Source organism: Leptonychotes weddellii, chromosome 7, assembly GCF_054177405.1.
Source record: "Leptonychotes weddellii isolate Sample4059 chromosome 7, ASM5417740v2, whole genome shotgun sequence".
In the NCBI taxonomy this organism is placed as follows: domain Eukaryota; kingdom Metazoa; phylum Chordata; class Mammalia; order Carnivora; family Phocidae; genus Leptonychotes; species Leptonychotes weddellii.
Genome location: NC_138375.1, coordinates 56,599,725 through 56,614,138, shown reverse-complemented (window position 1 = coordinate 56,614,138; position 14,414 = coordinate 56,599,725). Strand labels below are relative to the sequence as shown.

The 14,414-nt window shown below is 51.3% G+C and overlaps 1 protein-coding gene across 1 annotated transcript in view; it reads right to left on the bottom strand.

Moving 5' to 3' along the window:
• The window catches only part of ERGIC1 (endoplasmic reticulum-golgi intermediate compartment 1), a 103,770-nt gene extending 89,950 nt beyond the window's left edge, over positions 1–13,820 (bottom strand). The window contains exon 1 of the mRNA XM_081826327.1: positions 13,664–13,820. Coding sequence (XP_081682453.1) covers positions 13,664–13,683 — 20 coding nt within the window. The 5' untranslated portion in view covers positions 13,684–13,820. The remainder of the gene's footprint in view (positions 1–13,663) is intronic.
• Between the last annotated feature and the right edge of the window lie 594 nt (positions 13,821–14,414).

Here is a 14,414-nt window from a genome sequence, read left to right as displayed (position 1 = left end):
AAGTGGGGGGGAATTGGAGGGGGAGATGAACCATGAGAGACTATGGATTCTGAGAAACAAACAGGGTTTTAGAGGGGAGGGGGGAGGGGGGATTGGTTAGCCCGGTGATGGGTACTAAGGAGGGCACGTACTGCATGGAGCACTGGGTGTTATACGAAAACAATGAATCGTGGATCACCATACCAAAAACTAATGATATATTTTATGGTGACTAACATAATAAATTAAAAAAAAAAAAGGCACGACAGGGCACAGGGGGAGCCCTCCCTTGAACAGCGTGCAGCTAAACAGTCCCCCAGGTACCAGTACCAACTAATGCTGTCACCAGACACATTTATGTCACCCACTGGGCCAGTGAGTGGGTGACAAGTTCCCAAACAGGCCCAGGACCGCCTTCTGATTTTCTGGCTCCTCGAAGCAGGCCTGGGAGGCTGGCATTCCTCTGCAAACACAGCCACATGCACCAGGCAGGTGATGGGTGCCAGGGACAGAGAGATGGGAGAGCAGCATGAATACACAGGCCCGGGCCCCGTGTAGTCACACCTACAGGAGGAAGCCTTCCCCAACCAAAGACAGCAGTCAGGGACAGTGGAAGGAAGGGGCACTCAAGTCTGCTGTATGGCCCTCCGAGTGGGGGCGGGGAGGGTTGGGGGGTTGGAGAGGGTCATGTCTTGCCCTGGACCTCAGTTTCCCTTGGCCAAGTGACACTCTTAATTCCTCCCTCGCAGATCAAGGTGCAAACTGTAAAGTGCTAAGTGCTACGAGGTAAAGCAGTGAATCTCATCCACCTCTCCCCGCACCCAGTTTTGGATTTGTACATATCGTGTGCAAGCTGTCCCCGAAGCCAGCATTTCCCGAAGTGTGGCACCCGGGCCACCGGTGTGACCCAGGCTGATTTCAGGTAATATGTGGACCTGGTGCTTAAGTGGCTTTAGGTTGCACAGTGTGGTTAATCCCCGCTGAATTCTCATTTGAACATTCTGAGAACATCAAAGAAGTCTCAGGCAGTGCTGCTCCCTCCTCGACCTCTCATCTTTCTGGCACTGGCCAATATCCATCCCCCCCACCTTTTTTTAACAGACTCAACAACTTTGGCAGGCCCCAGCTAGCTAGAACGGAACAACCCTGCAATTACTGGTATCTATTTCTGGCAGGTGATACCGCTTCGCCATTTTCAAAGATGTTATAAAGCGACCTTTCATAAATAAAAATATGGTTAAAAGCTGAATACTTTAAAGAAAAATGACTAATAATACATGTTGTTTAGGAATATGCCCCCAGCTTACGGAGCTGGTGCCAGAATGGTGGAAGGCTGAAAAGTACTGAGCGCGGTTACCACCTCTGCCAGCGACAGGCACATCTAAGCCCCTCCTGTTCTCCTCCTGGCACTAGGCCTGCCTGGGCCTCCTGGCCGCTCCCGCAGCTGGGTGGGAGCGGGTCCCCAGGTCAGGACAGAAGTGATGGCGCCGAATCCACACCTTCCACCGAGCCCTCCACATCCTCCCCTCTCTCCCCACTGCCAGGCCTGGGAGAGGACCCAACACACCCTCAGGGAGGACAGAGCCACAAGATGGAAGGAACCTGGGTCTCTGGGTACTTGTGAGGGGCAGAGCACCCCCAGCCACCCTGGGACTTATTACATGAGTGAGAAATGAACTTCTGTTGCATGGCATCACTGTGACTTTCAGGTGTGCTATGGAAATTCGCTGACTTAGGCTGATATAAAGGAGGCATCTCTAGTCCAATTTCCTGCCAACCTGGAATTCTGTGACAGTCTGGATTTCCTTGTTTTCTGTAAGAAATAATTACTGAGTACCGAACAGATGCCAGGCAGCCTGAAGGGCTTTACGGAGACAAGCTCAATTGGCCCTCATGACAATCCTGGGAGCCAGGCACTACAGGCTCGGCTTGCAAGGAGGCAAATGAGGCTCAGGGGTGTGAAGCATCTTGGCCAAAGTCAAACGTGTGGGAAGCAATGCAGCTGAAACTTGAAGCCAGGGCTGCTGGAGATGGACAAAGCCCTTCCCCCGCCACAATGCCATGCGCCTCTGCTGAGCACATCACCCGGGGACTGCCATGCCCTATGTGCCAGGCCCTGGGCTGGGTCCTGCAGGAGGGAGCACACGGGTGACACGGCCACAGCCTGGAGTCCTTGCGGCCAGACAGGAAGGGAGCAAGGGAGGGACGGAGCACAGAGACGGATGGAGAGAGGAGGGGCTAGCACAGTCAGGGAGGGCATCGCCACTCAGGAAGAACAGGAAAGGCTTCATGGAGAAGCAGGTGCTTAAGGCTGGCTGAGAATGCTGGGTAAGATTTCAGCTCGTGGCGACAAATAGGGAGATGCTATCTGATCCCAGTAAACAGCCACCTCCTGGATCCATGGGAATTGGCTCAGGATAGGCCCACCACCGTGTCTACTGTAGGGGGCCTAAAGGACTGTGGGACAAACCTTTAAAACACCTCTCTGCACTGGATGAAATACTCCCAGTCCTTTCAAGGTTTCTCTTACAGGCCTCACTCTCCTACAAGCCTCCTTCTCAGCTCTTCTTTCAAAGAGCCCGGGGTATAATGGAAAGAGTGTGGATGGCAGTGTCAGACTACTCCAAGCTGTGATGATACCTCCTACACCCTCCACTGAGCTAGGTGGTTCCCACTGCAGTGCCCTTCCCTACAGGACGACAACTGCACAGTGAGGAAGGTGGGGAGAAAGACAGCTGATCAAGAGGGGTAATATGGGGGCAGCCTGGCCATGCTGCCTGAGCCAGCTGAAGGTGAACGCCACTAGGGACATCATGTGGTACCCCTGACAGGATGCACTGAGAAAGGCACTCCACCCACACCCCAGTCTAATCTTAAGAAAACATCAGACAAATCCAGACTGGAGGCCATCCTTGAGGACACCTGGACAGTGCTCCTCAAGGCTGCCAAGGTCATGAAAAACAAGAAGGACTGAGGAATTGTCCCCAACCCACAGGGGATTGGGGAGACATGACCACTGTTTGCAGTGTAGGATCTTGGATCGAACCCTTGGAGCAGTAAAAGGGCATGAGTGGAAAACAGGTGAAATCCAAATAAAGTTTGGATTTTAGTTAACAATAATGTACCAATATCAATTTTTTAGCTGTGACAGATGTGGTAATGCTTGGTGTGAACCCTGGAGAAAGCCAGATGGGGGTAACTGTACTATCTTTACAACTTTTCTGTAAATCTAAATTATTCCAAAATAAAAAGTGTATTTAATTAAAAAGAGTGAGAGAGGGAAAGAGAAGCAAATGCCAGAATACAAACAAGTCTCATGAGTTTGGGGGCTGGGGAGGGGGGGATTTCTGTTTGGCCCAGTGCTATATATCCCCCAGCTTCTAGAACTGAGCCCGGCACACAGTAGGACCCCAACAAATATGTTCAATGAACAGTTGGCCCCACCACTGCAGCCCACTCCTGCCTGCTGACGGGGGCTCCAGAGACCAGCCCCACCTGCTCCCCACTAGAAGGGCTGCACCCCTCTGCGTGGCTCCCTGCCCACAGATGTGCATGGCGACAGGAAATGACCACCCAGGCCTGGCCCCCTCTACAGTGACCCAGAATCCCTCCAAGGCTTCCAGAGAAACAAACTGTAAACACAACTAACAGGGGGCAGGTAACATCGGCCACAGCAACTTCTGGCTAGACATGTCTCCAAAGGCAAGGGAAGCAAGGGCAAAAATGAACTATTGGGATTTCATCAAGACAAAGCTTTTGCACAGGAAAGGAGACAGTCAACAAAACCAAAAGACAACCAAAAATATGGGAGAAGATATTTGCAAATGACATATCAGATAAAGGGCTAGTAGTATCCAAAATCTATAAAAAAACTTACCAAACTCAACACCCAAAAAACCCAAATAATCCAGTCAAGAAATGAGCAGCAGACATGAATGGGCATTTCTCCAAAGAAGACATCCAAATGGCCAACAGACACATGAAAAAATGCTCAGCATCACTCGGCATCAGGGAGATACAAATCAAAACCACAATGAGATACCACCTCACGCCAGTCAGAATGGCTAAAATTAACAAGTCAGGAAATGACAGATGTTGGCGGGGATGCGGAGAAAGGGGAACCCTCCCACACTGTTGGTGGGAATGCAAGCTGGTGCAGCCACTCTGGAAAACAGTATGGAGGTTCCTCAAAAAGTTGAAAACAGAGCTACCCTATGACCCAGCAATTGTACTACTGGGTATTTACCCCAAGGATACAAATGTACTGATCCAAAGGGGCACATGCACCCCAATGTTTATAGCAGCAATGTCCACAGTAGCCAAACTGTGGAAAGAGCCCAGATGTCCTTCGACAGATGAATGGATAAAGAAGATGTGGTATATATATACAATGGAATACTACTCAGCCATCAAAAAAATGCAACCTTGCCATTTGCAACGACGTGGATGGAATCAGAGGGTATTATGCTAAGCGAAATAAGTCAATCAGAGAAAGACAATTATCATATGATCTCACTCATATGTGGAATTTAAGAAACAAAACAGAGGAGCGTAGGGGAAAGGAGGGAGAAATAAAACAAGACAAAATCAGAGAGGGAGACAAACCATAAGAGACTCTTAATGATAGGAAACAAACTGAGGGTTGCTGGAGGGGAGAGGGGTGAGGGGATGGAGTAACTGGGTGATGGACATTGGGGAGGGCACGTGATGTAATGAGCACTGAGTGTTAGATAAGACTGATGACTCACTGAACTCTACCTCTGAAACTAATAATACACCGTATGTTAACTAATTGAATTAAAAAAAAAAAAAAGGGATGGCAGGTAACATCAGGCATGTCCAAGGCGATAACACTTGCCTCTAGGGCACGTGAGTATGGTTAAGAAAGTCAGCTCTGGCATCACAGGTGAGCCCTCAAGTCTCAGCTGTGTTACCCGAAGTTTGTGCGACCTTGGCCAAGTCCTCTCCCTTCTTTCTGCCCAGCATCCTCACCAGACAAACAGGAATAATAAAGAGCTCTTACCCAATATGCGGATCAACCGAGAGAATCCAAGGAAGGCTTTTAGCCAGGCACTTGCCAAATGGGGCCTATTGTGGGCACTGCTATTATCCCAACACAGCCCTGAAGGTCAACTGCAAGATACACCCTGGAGGTTGTTGGTATTAAACGGTCTGGAGCAAGGGAGTGTCACTCAAGTTGAGCTCTGGCCAGCCCTGGGACTGCTGAAGAGGAAGGCTGGGTCCAGTGGCAGAGCTGGCCGGGCCGTCCCAGCACCAGCCGGAGGAGGGAAGCCCCATGCCCCAAGGCTGCCTCTGCCCAAGCCCACAGATCCCTCACTTCTCTGCCTTGGGCTCCAAGCCCCGCAGACCACCTCTAACAGTCCTGGGGCTGTCCACCCAGCTAGCACGTGGTCACGCTGGTACGTGTGACACACAGGCTGCCTGCTGTCAGCCACGGGCCACTGTCAGCCCCAGGAAGGCACTGGTTTGGCCCAGTATCATGTTCAACAAAAACAAAATTGGAAATGATTCCTAACCATTTTCACACAATTTAGAAGATTTTCATCATTTCCTGAGAAATTGGGAAATCTGAGGAGCAACAAATCACAGAGCCGCATTGGAGCTGCCCTTCCCGATGGAGTGTCGCTCTCCCATGGGCCACAGCCCGCACCCAATCACCCACCAAGGCACCTGCCTGGGCCCTGGGGGCTTCACAGCACGTGACCGACTGCTTACTCTCTCACCACAGAGCTATATATAGACGTTTATCCCAAGAAGACATACAAATAGCCAACACATCCACGAAAAGCTGTTCAGCGTCACTGGTCATCAGGCAAATGCAAATCAAAACCACAATGAGATAGCACCTCACACGTGGTAGGATGGCCACTGTCAAACAAAAGTGTTGGCGAGGATATGGAGAAAGAGGAACGCTCGTGCACTGCTGGTGGGACGCAAACTGGTGCAGCCACTCCAGGAAACAGTACGGGGGCTCCTCAGAAAGTTAAAAATAGGAACACCCTATGACCCAATAATCCTGCAACTGGGTGTTTACCCAAAAGAACTGAAAGGATCTTGAAGAGATAACTGCACCCCCATGCTCAGTACAGCATTAATCACGATAGCCAAGATGTGGAGACAACCTAAAAGTCCATGGACAGATGAATGGAGCGAGAAAATGCGGTGTAGACGTACCGTGGAGTATTACTCAGCCTTAGAAAAGAAAATCCTGCCACATGCAACAAGATGGATGAACCTTGAGGGTGTTATGCTAAGGGTAACAGGCCAGTCAGAGAAGGACAGATACTGTACGATACCCACTTACGTGAGGTATCTGACACAATTAAGCTTGTAGAAATAGAGAGTAGAATGGTGGGTGCTGGGGAGAGCTCTTCGAGGGGTATAAAGTTCCAGTCATACAAGAGGAGTAATGTCTAGAGATCTGCCGTACAACTGATAGTTAACACTACTGCGTGCTTAAAAATTTGTTGAGAGGGTAGATCTCATGTTAAGCGTTCTTACCACAATTTTTAAAAAACTGAATTAGTAGTGTGACCCACACAGTGAGAGCATGAGAGTTTCTTATGGTGATAGAACTGTTCTGTATCTACATGGGGGTGGGGGTGGTTCTACGAGAGAATGTCTTGAATTTCACAGAGGAGTACACCAAAAGTCAATTTTTGTATGATTAATTTAAAAAAGAAACTAAAGAAAATAAATTACTAATAATTGTCTACTGTGTGGGGTCGGGGTGGCTTTTAAATCCAATGACATGCCCAACACAGCGCTCTACCCATCACAAGCTGAGGAACCGTCAGGCATTCCTAGTAAGATGAGTATTGCCTCCTTTCCTCCTCCAAAGAGATTCCAGCCCCGGACTGGAATGCAAGAAAGAAAAGCGAACGCCGTGGAGGGGTTCCTGCCACAGCACCAGGACTCAAAGTTTCAGGTACCTGTGACTGTACTTTGGTTTTCAAACAGCCAGGCTTCTCATCTCCAATAGGGTTTCTACCTTTTGGAGAAACAGAACATTTAATCCATTTCAAAGGGATCTCGCTTCCTGTCCAGCTGTGCTGCCCAGTGGGTTACAGGAGGAAGGGGCTCCAGGGGGAGGATTACACTGGCAGGTGTATACCAGTCCCCAGGGCCCCTTGATGCACGAGCTGTGCAATCCATCATCTCTGAGGTCGATTTCCCTGGATGTAAAACAGGAACAATAATGCCCACTCAGGGTGAGGAGATTTGTAAAGCACCTCCGTATCCCCTAGCTCTCGCTCGGGAGGACAGGGAACCCCGAGTTTCTCCTGCCTCTCCCAAGGGCCAAGACTTATAAAAACAAATACATCTAGTGTTAGAGGGCTTTTTTTTTTCCTGTCCCATACTTTTCCTGCATATATAACCAATGCAGTTAACAGACCTGAATGTTAAAGTTGACAACAGACAATTAGGCTAATTACTACTCCTTTAAGGATCAGTTAGGGCTGTTTCCCACACTATATTCTGAGAAATGGTACTGGGCGTCTTGTGAACAACAGGGTGGCTTCGACAATCAGTTTGGCAAAAGCTGGGCTGAACCAAGTGACTCGGCTTCCTCTCATGCAGTACTTCTCAGTGCCTTTAGAAAGGGACACACGTGTTGTGAATCTCAAAGGGGGGACGCCGTATGCAGCACAGAATGAGAGATGCTGTGTCAAGTCAGCCATACAGAGCAGGGCTTTGGCAACCTTTCCCACATCCAAATCACGTGGAGAGCTTATTAAACCACAGATTCAGATTCCGGGTGGGCACTGAGATTCTGCATTTCCCAAGGGCTCCCAGTGATGCTGAAGCTGCTGGTCTGGGACCACACTCTGAAGAGCAAGGACATCAGTGGAAAGTAAGACCACTTATCGACCACTTGACCGGTGAGGAACAGTCCCAGAGTAGGGAAGTGGCTTGCTGAAGGTCACACAGGAGTGACAGGTGGGACCAGACTCCAGTCCCAGCCTTCCCTCCAAGTACCTACCTACTCACCACCTGGCTGCCCTAGAGCTCTCAGCCCTGCTTCCTATTGGTTCTCCCGATTTTGAGCAACCTTCTCAGTCTCTGTCACGCACTGGAGTCATGTGAGGGCCTTTAAAAAAACACTGATACCTGGCCCTCCACCCTGAGAGCCTGATTATTAGGTCTGGCATGTAGCCTGAGTTGGGAGACTTTTAAGCTCCTCCAGTGATTCTAACGCACAGCTAGTGTTGAGGACACCGACGTAGAGGTGGTGGGTGAGCCTCCCCCCAAATGCCCTCCTCACACCCTCGTAGCAGCAAGTCCAAAATAAAACATGAAAAGATGGCCAGATAGGAAACGGCACTTGACAAGGCCACAGCTGGCTAAAGCCCTGTCTCAAGATATGAGGTATCACAGTCAGGAATCCAAACTGCCTTGAGAGGAGAGATTTCCATCTCATTCCATGTCCAGATGAGCAGGTAAACATATGTTCTAGGCTTTAAAGCCCCAGTGGCCAATGTAGGAAAACCCTGGATCCTCCAGAGTGAGATGCTCTAAGTTAGTGTGAGACTGTTAGTGGGCGTCTTTAAAGACAATTTCTGAATCAGGTGTCAGGCCAAATGAGGCTGGTTAAAAAAAAGAAAAAAAAGCTGATGACTTTGAGCTTCTTAATGACGGCTATAGGGAAAGAATTAGAGATGAGAAAGCCAATGAATCCAATTAGAGGAGATTCCCATTCTCTCTGAACTTGCTGAATGGAAGGGGAAAAGCTTTAGAGATGAGCCTACAGCCGACAAGTGGGGCTCTGGAGCCAGACGGCAGCATTTCAAGCCCAGCACCTTCTGCTGACCCACATTGCTCCTGCACCTCAACTGGCTTATCTGTAAAGTGGGACAACAACACTGTGTAGCAGGGATACTGTGGGATTACATGAGTTGATGTACGTAAGACCCTTACAACACTGTCAGGCACCAGGAAGGGCTCAATAAACACAAAATACTGGCTTCATCTTCACATCATTTTTCCTCTGGTCTAATCTTCATCTCCCTTTTGCCCTCATTTTTAAGCCCATTTATGTTTTTTAAAAATTGTTGTAAAGTAGGGGTGCCTGGGTGGCTCAGTCAGTTAAGTGTCCGACTCTTGGTTTTAGCTCAGATTGTGATCTCAGGGTTGTGGGATCGAGCCCCACATCAGGCTCTGTGCTCAGAGTGGAGTCTGCTTAAGTTTCTCTCTCCTTATTGGAAAGTGTCTGCTAGAAAGAGGGAGAAAGGGGAGAGAGAGGGAGGAAGGGAGGATATGGATGAAGTGGAAGTTATTTAAATTTTGGAAATTCGGATTGCAGTCATAATACACACCGGCCCTCTAATATAGCCGGGGGGAAAAGGCTATTTTGACGTAGCTGCTTTTCCTACTGAAGACTTGAGTTACGGTTAAATAAACAATGCTCTGCAAAAAAAAAAAAAAAGTCTCTCTCTCCTTCTCCCTCTGCCCCTCCCCCCATACACTCTCGCTCTCTCTACCTCTCTCACAAATAAACAAATAAACCTTTTTAAAAAAATTATTGTAAAGTATGTGTTTCTGTCAGCTTCCCCAAGCTCTTTCTGGAATAAGGCAGGGTAGAAATACAGACACTCATGTTAGCTAACTGCTGAGTGTTAACTATGTGCTCAGAGCCCCCTGTGGGGGCTGGGGCTTAGCTGGGCACAGGGAGTGAGGGGGGCTCTGGGTCTGCAGGGCCCCCCTCAGACAAAGCCACATGAGGAGCTGAGGAATTCATACTTGATCCTCAGAGCAATGGACCCTGCTTGAAGGTTGAAACCAGGACATGAGAAAATCAGGTTAACTGTGGAAAGCTTTACTATGAAAACAAAACAAAACAAAACGAAAAAACCAGGTCAACTTTGGAAAGCTCACTCAGGGTTCTCTCAAGAAGGTCTGGGGTCTCCTGGAGGAAGGCCAGGGTGAGAAGCAATGGAGGTTGAACCAAGGCACTGCTGTAGGGCCGACATCATGAGCATCTGACCTACAGTCAGGATCCCCCGCTCCGGGGGTCTATGTTTATTTAAATGCTCTGCTATCATGGTCTTGGAATCCGCAATACTTTTCCAACAAGGGGTTCTGCATTTTCATTTTGCACTGGGCCCCACAAATTACAGAGCTGGCCCTACCCGGCAGGGACACCTCTCTTGCCCCTACATCTACCCTACCAGGTGAGGCAGTGAAGGTTACCACTTGTCTTTAAAATGAAGAACCCGAGGCCCCGAGAAGGTAAACTAACTGTCCCATGGCTTGGCTGGTCAGTGACAGGGCAGCAGCAAACCCAGGACTTAGGGGTTCAACTCGGGGGCCTCCACTGCGGGAAAGCGGGCCATCTCTGCCCCTCTGAAAGCTGTGCTCAGGCTCCTCTGGGCCTGGGCTGCAGGAACTGTCCCCCACCCCTACCCCAGGCTGAGTGGGAGGTAGATGCTGCCGACCCCTGCCAGCCGGAACTGGGTATGGTCAGAGCCAACACCCACGGATCTGGGTCCCAAGGCCAGTTCCACAACAGCAACTTGCCAGCGATTAATGAAACAATTCAACGGGAGAAAAGCAAACACAAGTAATCTTTGCAGTCCCAGGATCCCGCCTCCTCCAACCCCCAAAAGCAACTGAGAGAGCAAATTCAAGGAAGGAAGGGGGAAAATTCTCCACCAATAGCTGAAAATCTGCCCAGTAAAGAAGAGTTGGCATTATCAAATCACACCATGCCTTTGACTTCCGTAACAGACCCTGAGAGGCATTTCCAAGAGCGAGTTTGGCCCAGGTGCTGTTCTAAGCACTGGAGTTACAGCAGAGAATTAAACAGATAAAAATCTTTGCCCTAGGGAGCTCACAATTTAATGGGAGGGAGAAAGAGAATAAGCATAATAATTAAGTGAATTACATAGTGTTAGGAAATACAGGTGCTTACATGAAATAACACAAATAATGAAAATAGTGGCCAAAATTTATTGGGTGCTTACTGTGTCTAAATGCTTTACACACATTGACTTGTTTAATCCTCTCAACAATGGGTACTGTTCTCATGCCCATTTCACAGACAGGAGAACACACAGAAGGTAAGCTGCACAAGGTCCCGTAGGCACTAAGAAAAAAAAGGAGTATTGATAAGAAAGGGCAAGAGATTGCTATCCACCCCCCCCCCCCAACACACACACACCTCCTCCTGATTCTGGCTCGTTGTAAGGCAAGCAAAACAGGCAGGAAGCCTGGTTTTCTTCCAGGCCTCCAACTGGGAGAGGGGGTCCAATCACAGTATGCCCCTCTCCCTTCCCCCACAGTTCTTAAGAGATCTGACAGGGTTGGGACTCTGGAAGCACTCCCTTTTCTCCCAGAGCTAGAGCTTTGGAGCTAACAGCCCCGAGTTCAAATCCCAGCTCCACCAGCTCACCAGTATATGACCCTGGGCAAATAACTTCTACTTAGCAGCCTCCCGTTCCTTTGATTTACAATGAAGATGAAAACTCCCTCCCGCAGGTGACAAGTGAACAGACTTCAAGTCTGCAGCTCGCAGTTCCTGTACAGGGGTAGATGTCCTCCTCCCTTCTCTTCAGTGCTGAGAGGGCAGGGCTACACAGCCCCAGCTCGGTACTGTGGGCCACGTGGCAGAGGGCTGAGCACGGTAAACATTTGATGAATGAACACCGAAGAGGAAGAAGGTGTGTGGGATGGGGGAACCTTCCTGAGAAACTGAGTCCTGGAGTTAACAGATCTTAAAAAGTGTGGGTTACTAGGCACAAATGGCTCATCCTCCAAAGCGCAAATGCCAAGTGGTGAAATCTAGTCTCACTGTTCTGTGGTAAGCCCAAGCCCTCAAGAAAATTTATTAAAACAATACCTCATTAGGCTGGGGCCCCCATAGCACCAGGGCACTCCAAACCTCCAACTCAAGGGGCACCAGGTCAGAAGCTGTGCATGACCTAGACCCTGGCCCACCCCCCAGTCTAGGTCCCGTGAGGTCCAGGGCAAGACCCTCAGCCTGGAGCCTCATCTTCCTCCAAAGCGGTTGGTTGCAGACTGAAAGGATTAAATGACCCAAAGTGGCGGTTTTCCCCAATAAAGTCAAAATCACTGGAACCTACTAAATCACAAGGGCATGGGGGTGGGGCGGTCAGGAATCTTTAGTATCAGCCTGGGTAAGGGGAGGCTTTGTGGAACCAGGAACCCACGTGCCAACCACAGCTCTCGAGGCCCAAGGTTAACTGTCAGTGTAAGGACTGCCCCTGATTCCATCCAAGGAGCTTTCCTCCTTTGGAACTGCCCTGGATCTGCAAGCATGTGTCTAAGACCCTGGTGTCGGCCTCTGGGCTTCATGGAAGGGGCAGGAAGCTGGCAGATGTTTGCAGATGGCATTGGTGCCCAGGAAAGGCTGGAGTGCCCCATCAGCCAGTGCGTGGGGGTCACTGCCAGGCTTTTCTTCTTGGGAAGGCTGTAACTTTACCCTGACTTCACTCTCACCTATGCAGAGGGAAGGGGCAGGTGAGGAGGAAGAGTTCCCTCCTGTGAGGGAAGCATCAGAACCCAATTTGTGGATGAAGAAATGGCCTCACGGAGAAGCTCCTCATCTACTGATGTCCTACTTCTGAGCTCTAAACCCTACAATGCTTCTCCTGCATCCAATCCTCACAGGTGAGGACCTTATTTCAGCTCCAACCTGCAGGTAGTGATTTTTAGAGATACTGAGAGGGTTCAGATACTTGCCCACGTCATCCTGTCACACAGCTGAGGGCAGGTCTGAACCTAGAGCCTTCGCCCCTAATTTCTAGAAGATACCGAGCTGCTCAGTGGAGGGAGCAGAGCCAGGATTCTAATCCAGCCCTTCCCCACACTGAAGCCCTGCTATTTTCCTGGCCAGACCCCCACAGTGTGGCTGCCTCAGGCAGGGCATCCCCCGAGGCTCCATACCGCAAAGAAGTCTGGCGGAGACCCCTTCTCAGGCAGGCTTTCTGAAGGCCTAGCGCAGCACAACGTGGACCATGAGGCAGCTGGACCCCACAAAGGACCCATTGTAGTGACTGCAGAAAGCCACGGCCAGACCAGGCTGGGCCCTCTGGGGAGCCCTGTCCATGGCTCCTGGCCTCCTCCCCTTCCCATGGTGCCCCCATACCCAGAGAACAGGACTGGGACTGGCAGAGGCCTCCTGTTCTGCCTAGGCTGGGGCAGTCTCAGCCTATGGAAACCTAAAACCCTCCAGCTGCTGCCAGGCGGTCATGGGGCTGCAGACCCCTGCGGATCCCTGGGGGCTCACTGGAGGTCGGATGCACCTGTCAGCAGGGGTGGGGTCCACGAAATAAGGCTCCAGAGATGGCAGGGGGAAGGAGGGATGGCTCGTTTGCTCCCAGCTGGGAAAGTGAGTTACCTGTTTCCCAGAATGGGGGGGGGGGGGGCCGCAGGAGATGCGGGTTTGCGTGGTGTTGGGGCAGGCTGGGGAGGGGGCTCGGTGGAGGGAAGGGGTCGGGCGGCCAGGAGGTGGGTGGCTTTGCCTCCCGCTGCACGAGGGGGCCCTCCGAGGTTCCGGCTTTGTGTGCAGCAGGGGCCCCGCCCCAGGTCCCCGTGGGCCTGCAGGAGGCATGCACAGGGCTGCGGGGCCGCTTTTGCGTGCCGGGCAAGAGGAGTCCGCGGCGTGCCCGGGCACCCCTGTGTCCGCGGTCGCCACACTCACCTCCTGAAGTCAAAGGGCATCGTGCCGCCGCCGCCGCCGCCGGGGGTGGGAGCGCTGCAGGCCAGGTGGGCTGCGGCGCCGCGTGGGTCCCAGCCCGCTGCCAACGCCTCCTCCGGCCGCCCCGCCCCCGCCGGCCGCCCACCGCCCCCGACACCCGCCGCTCGCCTCCCGCCGCCGGGAAGTGACGCTCCGCGCAGCCCATTGGGCGCTGCCCGCCCGCCCCCGGCCTCCTCTTCCGCCGCCCGGTTAAAGGGGCCCGCGGGCCGGGAGGGGGAGGGGCGGGCCTTTGGAGTCGAGGCTGGACGGGGGAGGGCAGGGAGCTCCCAAAGACGCGTTCGTTCTTTCGAAGCGCCCCTCTGCGTTTTCCTCCACTTTCTCTCTGTGGCCTTGGGCAAACCTCAGCCTCTCAGAGCTCTTTTGCTTTTGTAAAACAGATTCCTCGAGTTGTGAGGATTAAATGAATGAATGATCCAGATTTGAGTCGCGCACAGCGTCTAGCTCTGAGAAGGGAGGAGGTCAGGCAGTCCTAGACTTATAAAGTGGACTCACCATTTCCCTGCTATGCCTCTCTGGGAAAGACACTTGGCACCTCTGAGCCCCCACTGCTTTCCACGTCTGCACAAAGAGGCTGATGACATTAAAGGGCTTTTTCCTGGGGGTCGGATGAGAAAGTTGGGAGACTGGCTTAGTGCAGTGCCTGGCACCCCGTAAGGGCTCAATCACCCAGAGTGATTGCGATGGACCAGATAGC